Here is a 27,896-nt window from a genome sequence, read left to right as displayed (position 1 = left end):
TTGCCAGGAAGCTTAAGCTCGCTCCTCGGCTCGGACCTTCCGTACAGCATGGCAGCCCCCAAAGGCGTCGCCCAAGGCAGTGACTTCCGTACAACATGGCCGCCTACAGAGAGCGCGCCGCACCCGCTCCCGCCCGGCCACCGGAAGTTTCCATTTGAAACCCTGGCGGCAGACGCGGTCGGCGGTACGGCAGTTGCTGCCGAGCATTTTTTGAACCAGAGTGACGAGGCCTGGGGGCCGCAGCGGCAGGCGCCTGGGTTCGGTTCTCCTGCGGGCGTGGGGACTGTGCTGGATGTGGGAGGCCGATGGGGTGGGCTGGGAAGGGAGGATTTTCTCTCCCTCAAGGCCTCCCCCGAGCCGGGGCAGGTCGCGTCGCGCTCTCCTGGGGCCCTTTGCCTGCTCGGGCCCCCTGGCCCAGTCCTGGGTAACGTTCATCTTGTACCTTCCAGAGCCCGACCGTGCCGCCTCGTTACTATGACCAGCGTAGTTAAGACAGTGTACACCCTGCAGCCCCCCTCTGTGCTGAGCAGCGGCCTGCCGCCAGGTGGGTATCCACCCCGCCCCCGCCCCAGGGCACTAGGGACAGGCCGGGGTGGTCAGGCGGGGAGTATGGGGAATCAAACTGGTGGCTGGGAATGGGGGGCGCGGAGAGGGGGGGCATTCCGTCGGCTCTGACAACCTTCCAACTCCCCCTAGAACCGAGCTGTCTAGGCTCATGATGGGAGTTAGGGGACAGGCCATACGGTAGGATTTTAGACCTGCCTTGCACCCCCTACTCCCCCAAACCTAACGGTGCCGGTGCATTCACCAATTAGGTTTAAGTTGCTGATTGTTATACAATATTCCCATTAAGCTAAATATCCCTTTCTAAACATTCACCTGTTTTATTTCCAGACTTGGGCTATCTGGGGGGGACTGGGTTTGCTGTCAGGGAGGAGAGAAGAGTCATTTGAAAAGCAGGATAGTTAGGGAGAAGCACTAGGGCTCACCCCGTGTCTGGTTCACATTTGTAACTGCACAGTGTCTCTTCTATAGTACATTCTCAATAAGCATTTATTGAGTTGAAGTGAGAGAGGGGTCAGGCCTAGCTAGTATGGAGAACCTTAGGAGAAGAGACATGATTAAAAGCAGTGTTTGATTGCTTTGCCATCTTGCTTGGCGTTACTTGGCTTGTGGTTGAAGGTCATCTCATAGAGGCTCAGTTGTGGAGCTGCCTAACCTAGAGATGATAGCATAAATAGGCTTCAAACATCGGAACCTGTTGTGGGAGATTTTGAAGCAGCTGTTTAAGATTCCTTCCTGGGTGACTCCATGCAGTTGATTGCTGAGCAGGACTGATTTATGAAGTAAATAGGCTTTTCTCTAAAGGCTTAAAGGATTCTATTTGTCTTACGTTGCTTCAGAACACGTGAATGGCAGTCCTGGCATCAGCAAAGCCTAGGAGTTGCTGGAGGAACTGGAGCCAGGTCTTCCACTGCCTTTCCCCTGGAGAGCAGTGCCTCTTGTTCAGTGGGGAGTGACTGGCTCTCCCCAGCCAAGTTGGAAGTTGGCCATCTCTTTGCTTGCTCTCCCTGTCCTGGCTTTATGATCATGTGTAACCTCAATAGTGTAACGTTTTTCAGCTGCCTCCCAGGTTCTTTTAATTTTGATTTTGGGCATGGGTTAGTTGGTTTTTAGTTTTTTGAATAGATAACATATGCACATGTAAAAAAAAATTCAAAGTTAGGGCATGATATACAATGAAGCTTAAGTCTTCCCCTCCTTAACACTAGCCATCCGGTTTCCTCCTTAGAGTCTCTCATTTTAAGCAGTCTTTGTTAAATCCTGCTAAATTTTTCCTATGATGCAGTCCTTAAGTTTTAACAAATATGGGTTATTGGAACCAATTCCAGTCAATGAAGAGTGTTAATTTTGATCAATTTGCTATTGACATCTTTTTACATGAGATAGATTTCTTAGTGTATAAGTTATTAATACTTGAGAAAGGAGAAGGTAAATTCATTCACCCAAGGTTACTTTTTACTTCTGACAGAGACCTCAGAAAGAATGTTTTTAATACTTGCTTTGTGGGTAAGAGTATGGAAAATAGTGTGTAAATGTCCATTGAGTGTACCTATAAATGAAATAATTTCTAAGCCTAAGAAAGCAGGTTTATTCCAAACTATTGTGCAACTAGAATCATCAAAATAAATCTTTTTTTTAATATTTCTTATTTTATTGAAGTATTATTGATTTACAATGTTTCAGGTGTACAGCAAAGTGATTCAGTTATACATATATATATATTCTTTTTCAGATTCTTTTCCATTATAGGTTATTACAAGATATTGAACGTAGTTCCCTGTGCTATACAGTAGGTTCTTGTTGTTTACCTATATTATATATAGTAGTGTGTATCTGTCAATCCAGAATTCTTAATTTATTCCTGCCCGCCTCTTCCCTTTTGGTAACTATAAGTTTGTTTTTATGTCTGTGAGTCTATTTCTGTTTTGTTAAAAAGTCCATTTGTATCATTTTTTTAAGAGTCCACATATAAGTGATATTATGATATTTGTCTTTCTCTGACTTACTTCACTTAGTATGATAATCTCTAGGTCCATCCATGTTGGTGCAAATGGCACTATTTCATTCTCTTTTATGGCTTAGTAGTTTCCGGTGTGTGTGTGTGCGTGCGCGCGCGCGTGCGTACCACAGCTTTTTTTTATCCAGTTTGATGGACATTTAGGTTACTTCCATGTCTTGGCTATTATAAATAGAGCTGTGAACGTTGGGGTGCATGTATCTTTTTGAATTAAGGGTTTTTGTCTTTTCTGGATATATGCCTGGGATTGCTGGATCATTTGGTAACTCTTTTTTTAGTTTTTTAAGGAATCTCCATTCTGTTCTCCATAGTGGCTGCACCAATTTACATTCCCACCAACAGTGTAGGAGGATTCCTTTTGCTTCACATCCTCTCCAGCATTTATTATTTGTAGACTTTTTGATGATGGCAGAATAAATCTTTATCAAACACAAATGCAAAATTTCCTGATCCCTGTAATCCAGTGCTTTGTACCTCATTTCTTCAACTTGATTTAATTGTTATGGCTCTTAGTTTAAGTCAAGCTTAAAGGAGCCATTTTATGATGAACAAAGTGGAATTTAGCATAAGCTAAAAGAACCTCTGCGTGTGTTTGGCGGGGAGGTGTACCTAACTCTAGAACAAATTACTTGAATTTGCTATGGAATATAAGTGGTAGGATGCTTGTGAGGTGGAGGGCTGGCATAAAGGCTTGGAGGCAAACGCTCGCCTCTGGGGAAGAAGAGTGTCACATCAGGGCCACTTCTCTGGCTACCTGGCAATAGCCTAGCACGATCAGAACAGAATGCCAAATAGGAAACCTCTGAAGTTAACGATGGATAAACAAATGAAAAGGGCTGGTGGTAAAGGCAGTCAGCATGGAAGAGGGGAAGGCACACAGAGGAGCTAGCTTAGGGATGGCCTGTGAAACAACCCCTGACACTGTGACGTGTTCCCTTTATTCAATGAGCAGGTTTTGAACTTGTTAGTGTGCCAGACACTGCTTTCCTAGGTTCTGGGGACATAAACACATCTTTTAGAGTAGTAGTTAGGGAGACAGTCAGGTCACAACAACTAAGCAACAGCTGAAACTCAAAGCAGCTTGAGTGTAGCCTCAGGAGGGCGGGCAGAGTGCTCAGGAGCGTAAAAAAATACGTTCCATTCAGCTGGTGTTTGATGACGACTTCAGCTGTGTTTTGCCTTGCCGACTGCCATGCTGCCTCTCTGACTCTTTGCTTCTATGAATCTCCACTTTCAAATCTATGCCTTCTGGCCATTCAGTTAGATGTATCGTCAAGCTTTCGGCCCTCAAACACACTGCACCGTCATATTTAAAGAGTTTTGGTTTGTGTCCCCAATTAGTCTAGAAGTCTTACTCTTCTGAATTACAGTCGTGGCTGTTGGGTCATGATGCTTGAGGTTTCACCCTCTTGTTTTCCTTTTCAGATGCACAAACTCGAGCGACTTCTAAGAGCCTATTACCTGTTAAGTCCAAAGAAGTTGATGTTTCCAGACTTCATTCAGGAGGTTCAGAGAATGATACAAAAATCATCAAACCAAGACGAGAGAATGGGTGAGAGTCAGAGCATTGGTATCCAATTAGATCATCTTGCTGGAAATTGCTCAGAACCATGAATTAGGAAAGAGGGCTTTTGTGAGCACAAGGTACCTGAAGGATTGGCCTGTAGTCAGTGGGCCCAGCGCTGTGCAGCATTGCTGAGCTGTTTGTTCAGGACCCTCTGCGCTGATCAGTTCTGAAGAGGCACAGCCAGGGTTATGAGAAGAGGTATTCTTTCCTCTCTCAGCACTTGCTCTGAGTGTACAAACAGCAGCCCTGAGGTCAAACACCAGCTCTAAGTGGTCATCATGGCGGATGTGGGCTAGTTGTTAGCCTCTGTTGCTAATCTGAGCACAGTCCAGCTTGGTGTAGGGTGTATATGTGTCCCTTCACCCAGTGCTCAGTTCCCGTGTGAGTGAGGTGGACACTAGGTAGCCACACCATTTGGAGCAGGAGCAGTCTGTCAGGTTGTTGAGGTGGTCAGGAGGGGCGCCCATCCTCTATTCATGAGCCCTTTTCAATAGTCTGAGCTGAAACAAAAGTGCTGGGGCCCTCAGAGCTTCTCAAGCTTGTGCTGTTTGCATTGGATGTAGTCTCTCGTTCTTGCCTTAGGCTCTTTGTTGTGCCTTGTTCACAACATACATAACAGTACCATGATTTTCTGACTGATTTCTTTGTTGTTTTAATTGAGGTATAGTTGACATACAACATTTTATTAGTTTCAGGTATACAACATAATGACTTGATATTTGTATATATTGCAAAATGATCACTGCAGTAAGTCTAGTTAACATCTGATTTCTTTGTTCTCTAGGCAGGTGAAAGCTGCAGAGCCTGCCACCAGGAGGAACATCAGAAAGAGGTGAGCATCAGGGTAAATGAAACTTGGTAACCATTGTAGGGTAGTGGACCTCAGTCCTGGTTGCACATCAGAATTACATATGGGACTTGTTTAATGTATTAGAGTCTGGTGTCACCCCACAAATCTGAATGGAATTTTCAGGGGTGAGGCACAGCCAGATTTGAAAACCACTATCAGGGCAAGAAGCAGTAATGCTCCCATCTTAGGTACCAGACAAGAGCTTCCTGGGCTCCATGTCAGGACCACTGCTCAAACCTAACTATGGCCCCTCAGCAGGAGTGTGAAGCCCTCAGGATAGGAGAGGCTGCATGCGTGTGGTTAGTGATTTCGAGATGAGGGTTGTGCTGCTGCTGCTGGTGGCAGCGGTGGTGAAATCCTGGAAAAGGATCCATCTTTCTCTGTTTGAGGCTCGCTTGGACATTTTGCAGTCCTGAAAGCAGAAATAATATAAGCTGAAAAGTTTGTGGAAATAGGTTTTAATTCCAGATCTATTATTTGGGCACATCTTAAACATTCTGAAGACAAAATACTATCAAGAAGGACTTTGAGAACTTTGAAAAGATTTAATATTGATGATAATAATGGGTAATATTTATGAAATGTTTACTGTGTGTCAGTAGCTGTGCTAAGAATTGTATATGTATTCTCTCTTAACCCTTCACAATAATAATCAAATGTGGGTATTAATTCTAGAAATGAGGAAACAGCCTCAGAGAAGTTACACAACTTCCTGAAGGTCATATACCACCATGTGGTGACGCCAGAATTCAAACCAGCTTGTGTCTGTGTGACTCCATAGCCCGTACTCTTAACCCTTCCACCTCTTCACATAAGTACAATTATCATTGCAGCTACAAACCCCTGAGTAAACAGAAATCAGAGGAAGAGCTCAAGGATAAGAACCAGCTCTTAGAGGCCGTCAACAAGCAGTTGCACCAGAAGTTGACTGAAACTCAGGTGAGAGACCCACCAGGCCTCTGCCATCAGCTACACTGGGCGGAAGCCTGAGGGGCGGCCGGTTGGGCAGGAGCAGGCTTGTCGTGCCATGGAGCCCGAGGACAGAAAGGGAAGACACCAGGGTTATGCTGTGGCTGCCCAAGAGCGAGGGCAGGAAAGAGCACACCCAAGGAATGGAACAGGCCTCACCTGTCTGCCTGGCATCCCAACAGGGAGAGCTGAAGGACCTGACTCAAAAAGTGGAGCTGCTAGAGAAGTTCCAGAACAACTGTTTGGCAATCTTGGAGAGCAAGGGCCTCAACCCAGGTAAGAGACAGCACACAGCTGCATTCAAAGCAGTCAGTTTTGGTGCCCTTTCCTGGGTGATTCTGGACTGTGTCAGGAGTCCAGCATGGCATCTGCTGACCCATTCAGTGCAGGGGTTACCTAGCAAAGCCCTAAAGATTTGGGGGAGCTCCTCTTTGTTCTCTAGTGATGCTGACTTTGACCAACAGAATTTCAGATGGTTCTTATTTGAACACTTTATGCCATTTGTTTGGTGCCAACAGGTATGATCTTGCAAATAGATCAGAGATATTTTATTTCTTTCAAGGGATATAGCATACAGGTAACTTACTCAGGTGGAGAGAGAAAGAGGGATGAAAGTGTTGAAAGGGTTCCTAAAGCTGGCTAATCAGTGGAATCACGGGGATTAAAATATGATTTCTTGTTTGAGCCTGTCCCCAGACAGCAGAGTCGGTAGCAAAGAGGAGAGCAGAAGAAGGAATTATCCAAAGACCGAAGGAGAGCCTCACCTGACTTGAGGAGCCTGAGAATGCTCAGGAAGGGGCCCATACTTCTTTGAATTAAGGAATGCTGACTTTTTTAATGTGTGTGTGTGTGTGTGTGTCTATACATAACATATCTTTATTGAAGTATAGTCAGTTTACAATGTTGTGTCAGTTTCTGGTGTACAGCATAATGTACATACATGTACATACATAAATTCATTGTCATATTCTTTTTCACCATATGTTACTACAAGATATTGAATATAGTTCCCTGTGCTATATATAGTATAGGAATGCTGACTTTGCTACCATAGTAACCTGTGCATTTTAGGATATATTCTTTATAGTCACCATATACGTCTTTGTATGATTTTAACTTAACTATGTGTATGCACTCTTTTTACCAAAAATAAATTTTTTAAAGGCCTGAAAAGCTTTTAAAAATAGTTTTGTATGTTGTAAACAAAACCAAAAAAAATCCAACCTATACATTTCTTTTGGACAAATTTCCTGTAGAGCTGAGGAGAAAGCAGAATGAATTTTTGGCATATCCAAACCTAGAGAGGAAGGGGAGGTGTGGATGACTCTGCCAAGGTGAAAACTCAGGAGAGAGAGTCAGGGACCAGACGCTAAGAGAATTTTCCCTCATGAGTACTCCTATGGAGGGGATTTTATTTTCTTTTGTTTAAGTTGCAGTTCCCTAAACGAGGCTCTTTGTTGTATGTACTTGTTTCAGGCAGTGAGACCCTCACATCACAGCAGATCTCCACCACGGATCACATGGACTCTATGGTGAGGGCACGAGTATGAGTGGGCCCAGTGACCATGGGGCCCTGCAGATCTGAGCGGGTCTCTGCCATTTGCTCGGCAAAGCCCAGGAAGCAGCCTTTGCTCATCCAGGATAGTGGAAGAAAGTGGTGGATGTGTAAATGGCATATTTTACTTGGAAGGCGATTTTGTGCTTACAAATATGAATGAGTCTAAGTTGAAAATGTATTACTTTAAAACACATAGTAGGATGGACCTGTATAGACAGCTTTCTGGTTTCTCTATTCTACACTTTACCATATTTCCCCTCTTATTCCTTTGCTGAGTACTGTATCTTACCAAGGTCCAGCCTGTATTAAATGTGTCTTCTCTTTGGTTCCTTCCCTGAAGTAGAAGGTAATTGTTTAGGATTAAAGTCTTTTGAGCTTCTATGATCCCGTCCCCAGGAAGATCAGTTGTAGTCTTAGAATGGAAGAATCCTAAGTATGAAAGCCTTCCTCAGCTCCCCCAGGCCATTAGTCACCCCTTCAGTGGCTCTTGCATTTTGTTCATATTGCCTGTGCAGCACAGAGCATGTGGTGGTGGGCTTCTCTGTCCGGCGGACTGAGTTCCTCCAGGGTGCCCACTAGACAGCCCAGTGCATGGGTGGACATTCAGTAAATGAATAAAAGGGATGTTAGCAATCATCTGATTCAACTCATATGAAGAGATTAGTTTATATGAAGAAAGTTTTCACATTTCAATAAAAATTTGTTACCACATTGTACTTTCCTCTTAGTTGCTGTTAGAAACTTTGCAAGATGAGCTGAAGCTTTTTAATGAAACAGCCAAGAAGCAGATGGAGGAGTTACAGGTGAGAGGCAGACATCACCCAGAGGCCAAATTACCACTTCCTACCATAGTAGGTGGATCTATGAAGGACTTTTTCTTACTTACCTGCCTACTCATTTAAAAAACTTTTTTTCTTTTTCAGGGGAGATAATTATGTTTTTATTTATTTTTTAACGGAAGTACTGGGGATTAAACCCAGAACCTTGTGCATGCTAAGCATGTACTTTACCACAATAAACTATTTTATAATCATTTTAGATTATAGAAAAGTTGCAAAAAGATTGCATAATACAGAAAATTCAACTCCCCTAATATTAACATCTTATATTATCATGGCTTATTTGTCAAACCTAAGAAACCAATTTTGATGCATTACTATTAACTAAATTCCAAGACTTTGATTTCACTATTTTTTTCAACTAATTTTCTTTTTCTATCCTGAAGACTCTTAGGAACATTCATACCTACAGGGCATGAGGCATTGTGCAACACGCTAGGTTGCTCCAGGTTAAGGTCTGAAATCCATGCTGTAGAAATTTGATATCTCAAGGAGACCTGTAATAGGAAACCTAGATTCTTGGGTCTGGACTGCTCTGGATTGCTTGGATGAACCATGGGATACTACACTGAATCCTAGAGGATTTCATTGCTCCAGTTTAGATAACAGATTCTGTAGCAGAGAGGGACAGTTCCTAAAACTGGAACAGATAAGCAAATCTAAGATAGAAAATAACAGTGTCTGTCGGTGTTCCAGTGGTCTTCCTCAGTGGAATAGAAGCGTAGTGTTCTAGTCATGGTGTTGTCTTTCCTGTGAGTCAAAGTCGGTGGTGGTTTGTTTTTTGTCTTTTTTAATGTCTTTCCATGCAGGCCCTAAAGGTAAAGTTGAAGATGAAAGAAGAAGAGAGGGCCCAGTTCCTAGAACAACAGACGTTATATAACAGTCAAGTAAACAATTTTACAACAGCCCTTGATGAAATGGAGCAGCTATTAGAAATGTGATAAAAAGCAGGTGGCCAGACGGCTCCCTCTTAGGGACAGACTCTCAGAGGAAGCTGCTTTTAGGACATGTGCTTCTTGGCCATGATCTAGGACTTAACCACCCCCAGAATGAAAACAGTTTCTGCGGTAGGATTAAGGACAGTCTCTGCTGGAATGCCGGTTCCTCCTTTAAGCAAGCGTTCCCAACCTTCAGATTGGTCAGCTCTCCTGAACCTCACAGTACATAATTGAGGCCTGCAAGAGAGGGGACCTGGAAGCTTGGATCAACCTCCCAGGCAACAAAGCGGCACAGCATTAGAATCAGGAGACTAAACCAGCCACAGCCAGAGGATCCAAAAGGTCGCATTGAAATGTGCGGGAAGAAACAGTGGAGCACAGGCGCCCCACAGGAGACATCGCTCTCCTAACTTGGAGTACATTCTGTCCCATCCTGGTTGGGCTCTGTAACCTCACTGTAAATTTATGAACTTGAAGTTACTTGAAATGGCTTAGTAAATGGGGTGAAGGTATAGATAGCAGTAACACCTATGAAATAATACACTTGGAGCTTTTAATTTAAATCTCTTCTGTTTTTGGTTTTTTTTTTGTAAAGTACTACTTTTAAAATAAATATTTCTGTAACTATTCAGACTGCAACACTGACAAATGAAAATAGCCTTTTAACTTAAATATGTCCACCGAATACTAGTGAACTAATCTAGTTAACAAGTCAAGGCTCCTGATTGAACCCAGAATATTTCTCTTCCACTCATTAAGTGCTCTGTGGCAAGTCCCCGACCCCCACCGTCTTCCAGGAGCATTAGCAAGTCTTCTGTGGGTGTTCCCTGTTTGTAGCTGTGGGTGCCAGACTCTGTGTACCAGGTTTGTGTCACTAGCTGCATGTATTCCTAAGCTTGGTTATATGTCTGCCATTTGCTTTCCACAGCCAATCCTGGACCAGGCACCATGAATCCTTAGTCATCTGAAGTCCATGGCAGGCCTCCCCCTGATTTACCAAAGGTACAGCCATGTTCCATTTCTTAGTCAAACTAGGCAGATGTGGCTTTGGCCATTTCCCTTTTTTCCTGTACCTCTGCCAATTTCTTCACCAACCCCCCTACTCCTCAGCATTGTTGAGGCTGTCCCGAGCCACCCAGTGAAGCCAAAGCAATGCCCCACCCTAATTTACAGGGCTAAAATTCTTTGCCTTCTTGCGTAAACATTCACACAGTTGGTTATGTCCCAAATATTTTGAGAGGGAAACCCAGTTAAGTAATTCTCACCAGTGAGAAGGCCTAATATTTTCTTCTGTCCATTTTCAGGATGTTTCTAACTTAAAAGATTGTTTACCCAAGTGAATTTGTAATCAGCATTTCTGCCCCCCCCCAAATGTTCTACTTCCTTCTTGGAAGGAGAGGGTGGGAAGCTCAGCTGTTAAGATCTTCGCTTCCTTGTCATCTCTCCCTAGTTAACTCCTAGGAATGGAACTATCTCAGTTTTTACCATGACTCATCTTTCCTTGTGTAGCGACCCCTGTTCACTCGAAGTCCTGCCTCCCAAGGGGCCTTCTCATCAGTTTTGCACCACCATTTGAGCACTTTTGCCTTTTCTCTTGTTCCCTCTGACTTCTCCATCTGCCTTTTGTAGACATGGAGGTGTTCTGGGTGCTTACTCTGATCTGGATTCTGAATAAATTCATATATTACGTGAATTCAGTGTGATCTGCACTCTCCATTTTGCTGGATGCTGTAGGGAACTTCAGCATGACATTCTTAGCCTCAAAGATACTTACAGTCTATCTGGTAAAACAGAACACACAGGTGTTAAACTATACAATTTCAATAACAAACACAATCATCTTTTAAGCAGTGGGTTGTGCAATATAGCTGTGTACAATAATAGCTAACTGTGGGCTAGTTTGCTTGGGAAAGGCTTGATGGAGGAGGTAGACTGAGGACTGAAGGAAGAGTAGTATTTGGAGAGGCTAGCTAGAAGGTTGAGGACCTTCCAGGTTGGTGAACACGTGGAGATTTGGGGAGAATAGCACACTCAGGGCATGGAAGCTTCATGCCCTTCCCCTACACCTTGCCCCGTGCATCGCTTCCGTCTGGTTGTTCTTGAGTTACATCCTTTTATAATAAACCAGTAATCTAGTAAATAAAATGTTTCTCTGAGTCTGTGAGCCACTCTAGCAAATCAGTCAAACCCAAGGAGTGGATCATTGGAACTTCCAAGGAGAAAATAAAATTATGAGACTGAAAAAAAAAAGTTGAAGGGATATCCAGGTGAGTCTTGGGGAACTGAGTAAGAACACTGATTGGACATGTTCAGAGTGTTCAAGTTGAGATTTAACCGAGCACTTGCAATATGCTGCAGGTGAGGTTTAGGTACATCCCTCCTTACATACACTGATGGAATCCCCATTAGTCACACAAGGTAAGCACTATTACACCTTTTTATAGCTGGTGAAATAGGCTCAGAGGAACTAAGCTGATCTGCCAAAAGTCAAACAAGCAAGTATTGGTGAAAGACTGGAGTGAAGGAACAATGGAGGTGAAAAGTACATGGTGTTACTAAAAGTTTTGAAGAAACTTGAATGGCAAGCTAGGAGGTATAGATTTTTTTCATCTTAGGCCAAAGGTTTCCAAACTCAGTTCACAATAGTCCCAGTGTCTCAAGTTATGACGTACCAAAAGAAATGCCAAAAATTTCTATTTTTAAGTAGTTAGATCCAAACAAGTAATTATATCCTAACAACTTAGTAGGTATTTGAAAACAAGAAATAACATAAATCTAAAAATATTTTTATTTTAATTTTAAATAACTACAGTTATTTACTAATGGGATGTTGGGCATTGCTTAACTTCTCAAACCTTGGAAACAATTTGGACACTACCTTGTTCCTTCTCTGTTTGACACTGAAAAGAACACAGTGTGATCTAATTGAAACTGACCTACTCCGAGCTAGTAGTTCACATGTAGCCTAACATGTCAGTGTCACTGTGATTCCCCCTAAAATTCTGGAATATCCCTTGGCACCCCTGTGAGCTTGCTGCCCAGGGGTACCTTGGCTCACAATCTGGGAACCATGAATCTAGGAAGTAAGGAATCACACATTTTGAGCAGGCAATCACCATAATGAATGTTTTAGAAAAATGAATCTAGCATTGTGTGAAAAATGGATGGCAGGATTAAGAGAATGGAGTCAAAGACAGGAAAACACAGGAATCAAATGTGTTAAGGAGCATGACAACACAAGTATAAAGATTTGAAACACAAGAAAACTACATATACTCATTGATGGCATAAGGGTGTGAAGGAGAGGAATCTACAAATGTAGAGGTTTTGAGCAAGGGTGACAATAAGAATTGGTTATAAAATTAGGCTGTTAAAACTTCAGCTTGCAGCCGAATCCCAGCCTACCCACTAAAAACTGGTCTTTGGCAAATTACTTCTCTCAGTCTAATTTCTTACCTGTAAAATGCCTGTCTTGCTGGGTTATTGTAAGAGAGGATTATGCCTGGCAACTAACCCAGTGTCTGGCCCAGTTACTCAAAATTCAGAATGTCTCTTGGTAAATGATCGTCTTAATCTTGCCATTTGTGCTGTAGGGTTTGTTCTCTTCTGTCTCTTCCTGTCCTCTGCCTCTGCCTATGTCCTTAGTGCCCTGTTTTTACTGTTGCTTGCAGTGGCAAGCTTCCCATACTCAACTTCCCTCTTTGGGAAAACTCTCAAATTACAACCACCTTAAAAAACAAAGCACACACTTTCATCCCCTCTAGCTACCATTCACCTTCTGTATACAGTCAAAATTCTCAAGAAGCCTTTTTTTTTCTCACTGTTCTCTTCCCCTACCAATCTGGCTTAAAAAGAAAAACAATGAATATAAGGTACCTAGAGTAGGCAAATTCAGAAAGAGTAAAAATTACCATGGACAAGGAGGAGGAAGGAAGGGGGAGTTATTATTTAACATGTACAGAGTTTCCGTTTGGTGTGATGAAAAGGTTCTGGAAATAGTAGTGATGGGTCACAACATTGTGAATGCACTTAATGCCACTGCATTGTACACTTAAATATGGTTAAAATGGCAAAATTTATGTATATTTTATTAGAATTTTAAAATAAAATGTCTTGGGGCATAATGAAGTGTACTAACCTTAAGTGTACAGGTCAATAAACTACTGCTCTTCCCTCCAGGGATGGGCATCATTCTGACAGAAAATCACCATCTATGGGTATTTTATCTTTTTTTTTTTTTTTTCACTTTTTAGACGCCTTTATTATGGTATGATTCCTGTGCAGTAAACCCCACGTATTTCAGATGTACAATTTGATGAATTTTGATTGATGTAGACACAGATGAAACTACCACCAGAGTACTGTCTTTTCTTGAACTTCATATAAATTGTCCGTCTCATCATTGTCAAGTGGATTAGCATGAGTTGCTCAAAATATCCTCTTACTATCTTTTTTTTAATCTATAGGATCTGAAAATTGCCCTCTTTTTCACTCTTGATGCCAGTAATTTGCAGTTTCTCTTTTCTTGATCAGTCTTGTTAGTGGTTTATCAGTTTTATGTTGATTTTCCCTGTTATACATCTCCCCCCATTTCATAATTTCTATTATTTTTCATTTCCATCTATACTTGGGGTTTTAATTCACTGTTCTTTTTCTAATTTCTTAAAATAGAAGAGTAGATCATTTCATTTCATTTCAAATTCTCTTTCCTAGTACACACATTGACAACTATAAATTTCCCTCTAAGGGTCACGTAGCTGCATTCCACAAGTTTTGCTATGTCCTATTTTCATTATTTGCCCTTCTCTTCAAAATATGTTCTAATTTCCATTGTGATTTCTTCTTTCACCTATAGTCTTCTTGTCTCATTATTGCCTCATCATTCTACAGTTTTTGATGAAGTTGTGTGAAATAAAATTCACATTTTATAAAGGTAAGACAAGAAAAATTTAAACATAAAAAGTTCTTTTCTTCCCTTTGGTCTCCTCTCTCCCCACTGGGCATGGTGTGTCTGCATTATGCATCTACCAAACCTCCCCCATTGGTAGAAATATCTGCTCAACCATAAAGAGCAACATTCTCCCAGCATCAACGAGATAACTCCTTAAAGATAACAATCCTTCTTGATCTTGTAAGGGGCCATGATGACCTATCACTTTGTACTTGCAGGTCTGGAATGTGTATACTGTCAGTAACATGTCATCTAATGTACAGCTCTCTGTCTCAAAAAACTTATAACTGTGTTTTGACTTCTAACAGGTGGAACAGTTCTTAGAGCTTTCTGAGGGGCTGTTCCTGGGCTATAATCCACAAATTCGGCTTGAATAAAATTTTCCATTTCTTTCATAGATTGACTACTGATTAATTTTCATTGACATATGCTTGGCATAGTCAACAGGATATCAGAGACACCCGCCAGAGGACACCTGGAAGATGCCTCAACCAGCACTCAATACCAACAGAAGGCTCTTTGAGCCTCACTGGCTTCTCAGAATCCTTCAGGTGTTCCAGTGAGTTCTCCTGATATCTGGATCTTACTGTTTGGATAATCCTGAAAATTTTATTTGAGCTGGTTTTTACTTAAGACTTGGGGTCTTAAGGGGCACTGGTGCATTTCCTGGGCAGGGTTCTAGGGGGATCTGGACAGGAAGTCCAGGGAAAGCATAGATGGCTGGGTTTTGTTAAACTTGGCTTAACTTAAGGGGAAAAAAAGGGTAAACAAATATGGTCTGAACAAAATTTCTGTTAGTGAAATGAGAAACTGGTTATTCAGCTCCAATGAATAAAGGGACATTTTGCTCCTTCTGGCCACAAGGCATCCTCAGGCAACTGAGGACCTAGCAGAAGTGTCTAAGGACCAATCCTCATGATGTGTAGCAGTCCTACAGGGGAACCCCAGTAATGACCATTAAGTAAATACTGCTCGCCTCAGGGGGTGCAACCTATGGTGGTTTTAGACTGTTGCAGGGAGAAACTAAGACACATAACAGGGTCAAACTGACTCAAGGGTAACTCTTTGGGGAGCTAGACTCAGAAGCAGCACACGTGCAATCAACCACACTGTCCTCAGAAAACTGAGATCATATTTCATACCTTAATCAGACTACCAAATTAATAATGAGAAATGGTGTCTCAAGGGCCAAGCAGCTCCCAGATGGACAGTCACCCATAGGAACCCCAGCTGGATTTATGTATAAATGTAAAGTTTCCTAAGAAACTGATAGGAAGGTCTGACCAAAGACAGTTTGTCCCTGAAATGGCCAGAAAAGGGCACTTTCAATTTACCTAAGTTGGTTTATTTATACACTACATTAGAAAAAGCCAGCTATAAGATCTAACAGCTAGAATGGGAGACACATTTTGATTGGTACCTGGAAGCCTCAAAATGAGGTTTCTTCCCAAAGAAAATAAATTGGGCAAAAATCTGTCATTGCAAACAAAGGCCAGGAGAGACTATTTTTGATGATTTTGAAAGGTTGAAAAGGTATTCAAGCACCACTCTGGCATGGATCTGGAGAGTTTCCTAAACTATCAATGTGATTCAATATTAAATTCTATTTTCCTAGAAGGAATTGATGAAGAATTGGCACAACTGGTTAAAAGACACGAACCTGACTGGGCCACTATGCACATTAGAACACTTGCCACTATTACTGACAAGCTTCCTAAACCTTACAGAAAAGAGAAAAAGAAAGGGCCGCCAAGATTATAAATGTGCAGCTACAACGGCTCAGTGGCCCACCAAGACCACCTGGCCCAAGTCTTAGTAAGTCTTGAAACAACCGTACCTGCTTTTATTGCAGAAAACCTGGGCATTTTAAGAGACTGCCATGAGTTTAAACGAAATTTAGGACACGGCAAGGTCAACAAGGACTAGGGATCCTCTGAGAATTATGAGAGGACATTCTCTCTCCTCCTCACTAATACCTTAGGGGAAATTGAGATAACGATAGAAAAGGAAGCATCTAAGACCCTCGTTGACAAGGTGTTGCCAAAACACGGCCTCTGTACCCTGCTGGTCGAATTGAGACTCGAGGACAGACTTTTGGATGGAGTAGAAAAGGCAGCTTTATTTCTTTGCCAGGCAAAGGAGGTCACAGTGGGCTAATGCCTCTAAGACTGTGAGCCTGCTGGGGAGAGAAGGCAGGGGATTTTATAGTAAAAGTTCAAGAGTTCAAGGGTTGGAGCTAGTTTCCATAGAGATTGCATATAGGGCAACAAATTGTTGCAAGTTGTTCTTGTTTTTGCAGATGCAGAGGTCCCCTTCTGTCTACTGGGTATGAAGTTCACCTCTGGCTTTGGGACTCTCTTAAGATCCTTGTACCTAGAACAAAGGATGCATAGGAAGGTGCTCCATGGAAAAGAGCTCTAGCAAAAAGCTTGTACATTTTAAAGTCAGGTTGATAAATGCTTTTAGCCTTTTAAGCAGTCTGAGGCCTGGGATGTCCTGCTGCAGGCTGAGGCCTGCAGCTTGAACAACAGGATACAAGGAAACAACAGAGGGTCAAGAGGAGGGCCCTGGGGGCAAGGGCAGGCACCAAGCATGATCCCTGCACACAGCACCACAAGGAGGTTGGGTGGACCACCCAAGCCTCCCTCCTCTGCAGCCCAACCCTGGTCAGCAAGAGCATGAGAAAAACCCTTTAAACCATTATACAGCTAAGCAGGTGCAAACACCACTACAGATATCAGTTGGTCACCAGTGATGACAATAGAGTCCTGCTCGGTTACAAAGGGACTACCTTATTTGTTTCTAACCCTATCCCCATTGCATTTCCCTCTCCCTTGGAGTAAACAGTCCATTCAAATGGTATGGATTTCTAATTTACCTCTGTGAGTTTTAAATTTCCAACCAACAACCTTTCAGCCAAGAACTATCATAGGGAGACATGTGTTCCTTTTGGTGAAGTATGCTCCAATTCATCTGATGGGACGAGATCTTTTAGAGACATACAATGCCCATTATTGCCTTTCCACCTAAAGGTGAAATAATTTTAGATTTGGAGAATTTAGATGCAGACCAGAGCTTAATTACCAAGAAACTGATGGTTGTGAAAAAACAAGAGTTCAGACAGATCTAGGGGAGGTTAACAGTCTGCTGTTGCAAATGTCTGAGGAATTATGGTCATCCTCCTCCTCAGACATTGGGAAAATCAAGTCAGCTACTCCCATAAAAGTAATTTGATAATTCCAAGCCTCTACCCAATATTCAACAATATCCACTTAGTCCAGAAGCATTAAATGAAGTAAGACCTATTATACGGGGATTCATTGATAAGGGACTTATAATCCCTTGTACTAGCCTTTGTAACACCCTGATTTTGCCAGTAAAAAAGCCAAATGTAAAAGACTGGAGGTTTGTTCATGACCTAAGAGCTATAAATACTACCGTGCTCCCTCACCACCCTGTGGTTCCTAATCCTCAGCCATTCCAGCAGACACCTGTTACTTCTCAGCAATAGACCTATGTAGTGCATTCTTTAACAATCCAGAAGAGGAAGAAAGCCAGCACCTCTTTTTTTTTTTTTTTTTAATGTGGGAAGATCGTCAGTATACCTAGACAATTATGCCACAAGGCTATACTGAAAGCCCCACTTATTTTTCTGTAATACTTAAAGCTTACTTGGTTGATGTTCACTTTCCTAATGGCTGTGTCCTAATCCAGTATGTAGGAGATTTACTTTTGTGCTCTAGAAGAGAATAGGACTCTCAAAAAGACACTACCCCTCTGTTACAACAATTAGCTTCCAGGGGGCATAAGGTGTCCAAGAACAAGCACCAATTCTGTTTACCAATTGTGAAATATTTGGGACAGTTGGTATCTAAGGAAGGATTGTTAATTAGTTCTGAAAGAATTAAGGCAATCCTGGCTTCCTCAAAACAAAAAAACAGCTGAGAGGTCTTCTAGGTCTGACTCATTATTATTGGAATTGGTTACCTAATTTTTCCCTTATTGCCTAATGCATCTATATGTTACATCTTACCAACCAGACCCAACTGAATGTACAATGGAAGGAGAAAAGATTGTAGACACCTTAAAATCTTCATTGACTCAGGCATTAGGCCATCCTAATTATAAATTCCCATTTTTCTCTTTGTGCATGAAGATAAAGGAAACCCTAGGCCTGTTAACCCAGAGGCACGAAAACCAGCATCCACCTGTGGGATATTACAGCCAGCAGCTAGATTCTGCTGTATGAGAGGAGTTTCAGCAACAGCTCTCTTGTGCAAAGCTACTGAAGAGCTCGGAATGGGATCTCCTTGGACTGTCTATGTTCCCCACTCAGTCAAATCTCTCTAATATTCTCATCCTCAGCACTTTTCTGTAAGCTGACTCACCTCTTATGAGATATTACTGTTCTCTTTGCCTAATATTACTTTGGCTAGATGCAACGATCTTTGCCCTGCAACTCTCCTTGCAGCACCACGGGAAGAAAACAACTACGACTGCATTCTACTATCTGATTATCTTCTTACTTCTGGGAGTTATTTACAAGAGACCCTTATTGATAATGCTGATTTAATTTGGTTTACAGATGGATCTTACTTAGAGGATGAACGGGGACATTATTTAGCTGGATGTGCAGTTACATCCACTGTGGATATAATTGAGAGTTCTTATTTACCAGAAGCAAAGTTCACACAACAAGCTGAACAACTGGTTCTAATCAGGGCTTGCCAGCTAGTCAAAGGTAACATAGCAAATATTTATACCAATAGCTGCTGTGATTTTGGAGTGGCTCATGACTTTGGAATGCTCTGAGGCAAAGAGGATTTCTTACATCCTTGGGTCAACCCATAAAGAATGGGAAACTAGTCTCAGATCTATTACTTTACACAGTTTCCTAAGCAATTGACCATTATCAAAATACCTGGACATTCCAAGTCTGGTTCAATAGAGGCCAAAGGGAATCAGTTCGCCTACTCAGCAGCAAAACAAGCTGCTTTAAGCCCTGTTCCTGCCCAGCTCTGAGAATGTCACCACTTAAACCTAAGCCTAGTGGAACTCCTAAGAAATTTCTCCCACAGGCTCAAGAATCAGCCCCAGAAGATGAAAAACAAAAATGAAAGAAGAAAAGATGATTCTTTGATCCTACTGCTCATGTCTGGTTTAGACCAAATAAGAGACCATAGTGCCTGTAGGGGCTCAATTACCCTTACTTCAGCAGGTACGTTCCATGACCCATTGGCTTCTGAGAAAATGATTTTATGACAAAAACAGTATATTTGGAAGCCTTCCCCTAGGGTAGCCCACCAGGCATATGCTCAAGGAACTATTTGTCCTAAATACGTCTGAAAAAACCACTCCATGGGTCACAGAGTCATTCTCTCCTCTTTAAGGAACCCTTGGACTCTTCATCCAAATGCTAGCACCTCACAGTTATAAATATATCTTGGTAATGGTGTGTATGTTCTCACATTGGGTTGAAGCCTTTCCCAGCAGAAGAGCAATGGCTTTAACAGTAGGTAAACTGTTACTGGAAAGAATAATTCTAGTTTGGGGAATCCCTCCCGAGTAGCATAGTGACCGAGGGACTTACTTTACAGGACAAATCATTAAATCCATTTGTGATATTTGGCCAATAATGCAGCATTTCCACTGTGCTTACCATCCCCAATCTTCAAGATTGGTAGACAGAAACACATGGTACTATTAAAACCCATTTGGCAGTTTCCTCTTTTGCCAAAATTGCAAAGAAAGTAGCCTGGGTCAACATCGAGAAGTACTAAGTTCACCAGGGCAACGACTTCCACACCAACAAGCACGTGTGCGTGGAGATGGCCATTCTTCCCAGCAAGAAGCTCCACAAGAAGACAGCAAGTTATGTCAATTCTGATGAAGCAGATTCAGAGAGGCCAGGTGAGAGGTATGTCCTTCAAACTGCAGGAGGAAGAGAGATAATTATGTTCCTGAGGTCTCAGCCCTGGATCAGGAGACCATTGAAAGTAGATCCTGACACTAAGGAAGTGCTGAAGGTCTTGGACTTTGGCTGTCTGTCCAACCCACAGGTCCTCAGCCTTCAGTTGGGATGAATTTCAAAACACCACTTGGAGCCCTTTGAATCTTTCTGCTGTGCTGTAATATTTTCAGTAATGCTCAGACAACAATAACAAAAAAATAACCCAATTGGCAAAACTCTCAGAGTCTTTTGATCTTACATGGCCAAAAGCTCTCCCACTGGTGCTTCTAAACCTTAGGTCTATTCCTTTTGGTAAATATCAACCATCTCATAAATAAATAAACAACTCTCCTTTTAAAATAATCACTGGGTGACGTCTGTGCTTAGAAGCAGCACATATGTGAGAACACACTGTCCCCAGAAGGTTTTTCAGATCTTATCTCTCAGATCTGAATTAGACTATAAAATTAATATTAGGAAATGATGCCTCAAAAGCCAAACAGAGCCTATGCAAACAGCCACCTATGGGAATATCAGCTGGATTTATATATGCTTGCAAGTATTTGACTGGGAACTAAAGGAAACTTGGCCCTGAAATGGCCAAGATGGGGTTCTTTTGGTGCTCCAAAACTGAATTTTGAGGGAGGTAGAGATTAAAAAAAAACTAAACAAAACCAAAAACCTGACATTTGAATGCACAGTTAAAGCTGGCAGTCTTCTGTGCCTGCAGGGTACTGGAAACAACAGTGGTGTTTTTCTCTTTTCTAAAACTAGATTAGCAGGGAAAATATGTATAGGGCTAGCTCTGTGAATCCTTCAAGTTGGAGAAACATCTAAATTGTTGAAATTTTAGAGATCTCTAAAACTATGCACCTATCTTAATTGGTATGCGGAAGTCCCCAAAGTCTTCAAAATTCCAAAATAGCCTCATTGAAAGATTTGTTGTAGAAGGCTAATGAAAGATAAATGATCTAAAAGGTAACTAAAACTTGATTGCTCCTATTTATCCTCGTTGAGTACCTATTCTAGTTATCTTCTGTCTGAATTTCCTTTCCACTCTGAAGACACTATTAAAGACTACCTTTAGAAATGGGAACACCTGAAGCTCTAGGCGAGCCTCTTCAGATCAAAGATCAAACCGTAGTAAAAGAATTCCTTAAACCCAGGGAGAATCCTCAAAAGTGTTTGGAAATGGATTATCAACCTGAGAGGCCAATGACAGTCTGACTGAACTGACCATAGCTGATATTCAGAGCCTGACAAGAATGCTTTGGGGGGGCCTCCTCCCCTAGGCTAAATAAAGGAAAGTAAAACATTCCAACATAGGTGAATGAGTATGTCAGTCCTTTGATATCTTTGAGGCAGCCACCCAATTCTTTGAGGTAAAACAACTGTCCTTGTTTTACAAATCTAGGTTTCTTGTCTTAAGAGATTTGTAAGTACAGAGGAAAAAAAATTTTTTCTGGCCTTAAAGGAACAAAGTTCCTAGAAGGAACTTGACTTTCTCCTCCTATGTCTTTGAGATGCAATTGTTCTACCTAACCTTCTCCTGGAAACCTTATCTCTGCCATAGTTTTAAAATGCAAATTTCAGAAAAGGGGTTAGGTAATTTGGAGCTTGATTGGTCAAGGACAAATAGAATTCCTAACTGTCTTCTCCAAAATATTAGTAAAAAGAGTTTAACCATCTAGACTGGTAACCTTGATTTCTGGCATCTGCCAGAAACCCAATTTGAATCCAACCTCTTTTGTAGCAGCTGCCAGAAACCCAGTTTGAATCCAACCTCTTTTGTAACTGATGGGCTCTATATCATTGCATCTGATTCCTGGCTGAAATTTTGGAATGGGAACTATGAGGTCCCTGTGTGTTTGTGCCTATCTATGTGTGTTGTAGATGTGTGGTATTGCCAAAATTAATTTGTAAAAGAGTTCTACTTAACTGGCTTAAGGGAAATTAAGCACTTACATAAATACACAGAAATATAAAAGAAACTGGCCAGAATGAATTTTGGGTTCATGTGATCTAGGAAATATTCAGTATTGAATTAATATATGGTACTAAAATTAGCTTAAGTTTGGTGGTTTGATTAATACAGACATGTCTTCAGAGTCATCAACGTTAAGTAAAATACTTCTATTGTACCTAGGTTTACTAGAAATCAAATAAGACCTTATTATCCCTGCTACAAAGTTTGTCAGCAAGAAAAATGATGAAAATTTGAGTAACTAAAATAGAGATAAATAAGATAAGAGATTTTTAGGTAAACTCTTTAGGAATAATTATGTCTTAGGAATGTCTACTTAAGAATAGTCTTTCCAGACTTTCTTGCTGAGTCAAGTCAAATGATGGGATTTTGTTGACTATCCCAGGTCGTTTAAAATAGGATAAAATATTGGAACATTAATTGCTGGGTGGGTCTAATTTTACCTACCTTTTCCTTCTTCAGAGAGGAAGACTAAAGCATAAGTTTTCCAATCAGGAAGTGCTGGTATGGCAAGTAGTTCACAACCACTTATGTCTTGGTTTTTGCTGGAGATTAAGGTATTAACATTAAAAATTGTGATATATGTAATTAAAGCTACTATTTTAAAATATAATAAGGGAAACATTTCAGTATGCAAGGAAAGTGGGAGGCACATTTTCAGTGGAAAAGGGTATAAGAAATAGAAATGCATTTTGTTAAAGGAAAAAAGGTGGCTTTGTCCTAGAGCTGGTTGTTTCTGAATGGAAAAGAAAACAAGAGACAGATTAACATGGATACAGAAAGTTGTGGAAGGTTTGGGGAGGAGAAACACTGAGAGAGTTTTGTGTATGGTCAGGGTTGGCTAAGATTGAATTTAATTAAGAAAATAAATTTCAAAGGTAAAGTGATACAAAAACTTGAATTTAGTTTTTCTAAGAGGACAAAGTTTTCTTAAAATATTGAACTGCTTTTGGTAATAGATTGTGTGAGTTTCTCTTTATGTTTAATGATTTATTATAATCTTTGAGATCTTTTATTATCATTTTGGTTAAGTGAATGGGTATAATTTCACAGTAATCTGTGATTCTATTTGACCAGGTGTTCTGAAACTTTTTTGATATTTTGACAAACTTCCTGAACATCAAACTCTAAATAAAGTTTGTTTGACTTCTGGCTAACTTTGAGGTTTTCCAAAGGGTCCCTGGAACACTTCAAAATATTTTCTTTCTCTCCACCTCAGAGATCAACATTCACCTAATTAGGCTTAACTGATATATAAAATTACATGGGAAGCATTGTTTAAATGAGTGATGATAGAACTTCTAGGGTTGTATCATATGGAAAAATGTTATTAATATTCTAAATTATATGGAATTCCAAAAAAAAAAAATCTGGTATGTCCTGGTAAAATGTTATCAGTCATAATTTTAGTAATTATCTTAAATTGTTGTATGTTGCAGCAGTAACCAAATTTCTTTTCAATTGCATTGTAATCAGATCTTTAACTTTGCGTTTTAAAGTCTTTTTTACATTTTAGACAGTTATTGTCATATTCTGATGCTTTTGCAAAAATGCTTCCACTTCAAGAAGATTCATAGAAAGGACTTTTTGACAAGTCCAAGTTTCTGACAACTTTCAGATCATACCACTGAACTGGGTAAGAAATTAAAGAATTCTAATGAAAAACCTGAAGGCTTCATAAAACTGTTAACAGAAGATTAAGATCAAGGATTAGTCATAGGACTAATAGGACATAGAACTGAGTGAACTTATGAATATGGTAATAATTTTTGGTTTTTGCCTGAAATGTTACTGGTTTTTCATCTGTGTTTTCCAGATAAAGAGAAACCTGTCCACTCAAGCTATGACTTACAGCAGTTTGGTAAATTACACTTCTAAGTAGAATTGAAACATTTATCTTTTCCCTTTACCTGATCCCTCCAGAATTTGGAAAGTCTTAGGTTCCCAGAAGCTTTCTCAAGTATCTGTGGAAGGCTACCCCCTAACAGGTGCAGAGATTTCAAGGTATTTTGGTGACCTTAAGAGCAGAGGAATTCAACCACATCTATAGATATCACAGGTGGAATCTGTGATATGTCCTTGGCATGGCTTTCCTGGCCTTGAGGTTTTTAAAAATTCAATCTGACATTCCTTATGAAAAGTTCCAGCACAGCCAATTTAAAATAGTCTATGTGTCAGTTAACCAGACTTATTTTGCAAACAAATTAGTCTTAATTTGGCTATATTTGGTAGAAATAAAGGTAATTTTAGAGAGATAAAGATTATGTTTCAGTGACTGTTAATTTCTAGTTTTGTTAATTGAGATCCATATTTACTATGTAAGACTCACTTTCCAGATAGCTCCTTATAATGTTTAGCCATTAAAAGGACATTAAGTTTGTTAAATTTATAACCATAATCTAACTCTGGGTGAGGATCGGATTTGCCAAGATCCACAACAAGGCGATTATGCATACTGGAAAAGACGTCAGATAGAGGACACTTTACGGCCACGTTAGAAAGGACCATATCAGACATCTTCTGAAAGAATTGCAATTTCTGTTTCTGACACTCAACTTCAACTAAGACTGGCACTACCAGACCAGGATGAGAAGAAAACATCTGAAGTAGACAGATGACTAAAGATGCTGGACCACGCCTGTGTATGGATTACTTTGACAGTTACTCACACTTTTACTTATCAACCAAATGAGCTCAATCATTTGGAAGTTTCAAAAATCAATCCAATTCCTGAGCTTGTGGCCAATTACCTATGTCCAATACTCCCAGATTTCCTTGGTGGTTTTCTCCTCCCCAAGATTCTAGTTGGATGACCCTTAGAAATTTTTATTTTAAAAGAAAGAAACTCAAGTACCATGTAAGCTATTGTTATTACCACTATCACAGAGTGAGACTCATTTACCTGGCCAATTAATGATGCCTGTTCTGAACCTGGCCATAATGGTCCTTTTCATTAGAGGTTAAATATTGGGCAGCTCCTGAAAGGACCCAGTGAATTATGGAACCAGTTTATAACCTTGGCTCTCCCCAGGTTGGTTAGGGAGATGCACAATTGGTTTGGCCCAAGTTCACTTACAGGCAGTCTTGGAAACAGCCCCTGCCAACCTGTCAATCTACCTTTAATGCATGCACTCTGGTTTCTATCAGTTTTCCAATGGTATGACCATTTGGCCATGATATTTGTTAACTCATGACCCATGAAGAGTCAAATTCCTGCTTTGAACAATCCTCTTCCCAGTTTAGGGGAAATACTAGAAAAATGGTTTGGTTCAGGGGGATCTTGGCTTAAGTATTTGTTAATGACATTGTTGCTCCTACCAGAATTTAAATTACAGTTTGTGGAACTTATAAGCTGAAAGTTTCTTGCCTTTCATGCTGTGTGTCATTTATTTATACTAAGATAATAGTTGTGGGGCACACAACATGGCCCGTTGGTGAGCTAGTGACACACGGGCTGGTAAAAGAATTTACCAGAGATAAAGTATGGGAACAGAAAGGAGTGTATTAGGGTACACCGTCATTGACCACAGCAAGCCAAACAGGCAAGGGGTGCCTGTGTGAGCACTGAGGGCTGGTTGTTGTGGTATTTTATAAGGTAGGGTCACAAGATGGCTTGTCGGCTCGTGCACAAGTCTCTGATTGGTTGTAGGTGAGGTAAGAGGTTTAGGGTCCATGAAGGGCAACGGAGTTTGATTCTGATAAGGTAGGCATTACCTGGGGCTATTAGTTTGTTAGGGGAAACACGCTCAGTAAAGAATGTCAGACATCTGAGAGCCTAGGAATGGAGGTCATTGGACTTTGAAGGACATCAGTTGGCCCAACAATAATGACATCTGAATGACTTGAATCTAGATCATGTCTATAGTTCTCTATAAAATAATGGACATATATAATGCACATGCAAGGAAAATAGGCTTAAGTCTTCCTGGGCAACTTGGAGTTGACTGTAGGTCCTTGCCAAATATCCTGCTAATATAACCCCCAAAAAGTGAGAACTGGGCTATTAGGACCAGGCCTCAAGGGACATAATAGATGTCAGGGCAGGCAAGCAACCACCCTGGCATCCAGGGACAAAATATTTGATCACCTAATGCCATCTATCAAAAGATTAATGCTCAAAAGAGGGAAATTGTGAAATAAAATAAACATTTTATGGCAAGATAAGAAATATTTAAACATAAAAAATTTTCTCTGCCCTTTGGCCTCCTCTCTCCCCACTGTGCATTGTGTATCTGCATTATGCATCAACCAAACCTCTTCCATTGGCAGAAATGCCTGCTCAACCATTAAGAGCAATGTTTTTCTAACATCAACAAGATATGTCCTTAAAAGATGACATTTCTTCTTGATCTTGTAAGAGGCCACAATGACACTTAGATCTGGATTGTGTAAGCTGTCAATATGTCATTTAATGTACAGCCCTCTGTCTCAAAAGAAAACTTATATAACTGTGCCTTGACTTTTAATGGGCAAAACAGTTCCCAGTGCTTTCTGAGATACTGTTCTCAAGTTATAATCTTCAAATTTGGCTTGAATAAAATTTTCCACTTCTTTCCTAGATTGACTGATTAATTTTTCAACAACCTGAATCCCCAGTGGCTTCCAGGAAAGGGTTCTTAAAGGCAACATTTGGGGTAAGGGCTGCAAGGTGCATGACTTTCTTTTGATTGGTGTGTAGTGAAGTAACAGAGTGATGTTTCAGTAATTTTAATCATCTAGGGTCTAGTGTTTGTGATCACTAACCTCCACCTGGGTGTGGGATGTCTTAGTTTCTGCATAATAACTCAGATATATGACAGATAGGTTCATATATCCCTTGAGGAGGAACTAGGACTCTGTTTTATTGCTGCACTATTGTTTCTTGACTGCTTTTCCTTTGTTTCTTCATTCCCTTGCTTCCCTAGTTAGTAACTGCTCGAGTCTGTTCTTTGGAACTCAGGGAAGGCCTAGGAGACTAAAGTCTTTTTCTACAAACAAGAAACAGGGACACAGAGGGGCTTTTGTACCTGTGAGGGCCCCACAAGTTCCAGCTCAGTTTCGAGGTCACCAACGACTTGCCTGTAGGTAAATCCAGTGGACTTTTTTAGTCTTCATTTTGGCCTTTAAGCAGCTAGGGGCACTACCACCCTCCTTGAAGTTTGGGCTCTTGGTTCTCACCGTGTTGAGCTCTCCTAGGGGTAGTACAGAGTCTTGGAGAAAAACATTCTACCCCAATGGCCCTTGAAAATAGGGTAATGTGGGAGTTAAAACCGTGCTTGGGGTCTAGGAGAACCTCTATTTGCAGTTTACAGGGGAACCCTCTTCTCCAACTAGGGGACGCTTGATATGAAGAAGAAAGTATTTTGGTCTGGACAAGCTGACAGAGCCCGACTTTCGTCTTAGGTCTATTTGAGACCTTGGACTAATGGGGCACTGTAAGAAGGAATAAAAATCTTTGTCATTGGGAGGATATTGCTCAGCGGTAGAATGCTGTGCTTAGCATGCATGAGGTCCTGGGTTAAATCCCCAGTACCTCCATTAAAAATAATAAATAAACCTAGTTATCTCCCTCACTCCCCCACCAAAAAAAAAGCTTTGTCATCAAATATGTAAATCTCCTTTACTCCTCCTAACAGCCTTGCAATGGTTGGTGGTGTTTTCATTTTATAGGTATTTTACAGATGATGAATTAGTCTGAAAAGATCCAAGAAACTTGTCCAAAGCCCCACA

General features: G+C 41.0%; 1 protein-coding gene across 9 annotated transcripts; it reads left to right on the top strand.

The window, feature by feature from the left end:
* Positions 1 to 48: 48 nt before the first annotated feature.
* KNSTRN (kinetochore localized astrin (SPAG5) binding protein) lies at positions 49 to 15,011 on the top strand. Of its 9 annotated transcripts, none has more exons than XM_010989325.3 (9): positions 49 to 257; positions 450 to 544; positions 4,007 to 4,133; positions 4,933 to 4,980; positions 5,832 to 5,937; positions 6,150 to 6,243; positions 7,444 to 7,499; positions 8,254 to 8,328; positions 9,174 to 9,860. In XM_010989325.3, the coding sequence occupies exons 1-9, from the start codon at positions 49 to 51 to the stop codon at positions 9,303 to 9,305; spliced, it is 942 nt and encodes a 313-aa protein (XP_010987627.1). In that variant the 3' UTR covers positions 9,306 to 9,860. The 9 variants fall into 9 exon arrangements, with proteins under 9 accessions (XP_010987627.1, XP_064341799.1, XP_064341802.1 ...); XM_064485729.1 differs by having other exon boundaries at positions 8,254 to 8,376; XM_064485732.1 differs by lacking the exons at positions 7,444 to 7,499; positions 8,254 to 8,328; positions 9,174 to 9,860 and adding exons at positions 10,231 to 10,304; positions 14,652 to 15,011.
* The last annotated feature ends 12,885 nt before the right edge of the window (positions 15,012 to 27,896 follow it).

The sequence above is a fragment of the Camelus dromedarius genome, chromosome 5 (assembly GCF_036321535.1).
Source record: "Camelus dromedarius isolate mCamDro1 chromosome 5, mCamDro1.pat, whole genome shotgun sequence".
Classification (NCBI taxonomy): domain Eukaryota; kingdom Metazoa; phylum Chordata; class Mammalia; order Artiodactyla; family Camelidae; genus Camelus; species Camelus dromedarius.
This window is presented reverse-complemented; position numbering and strand designations above follow the sequence as displayed.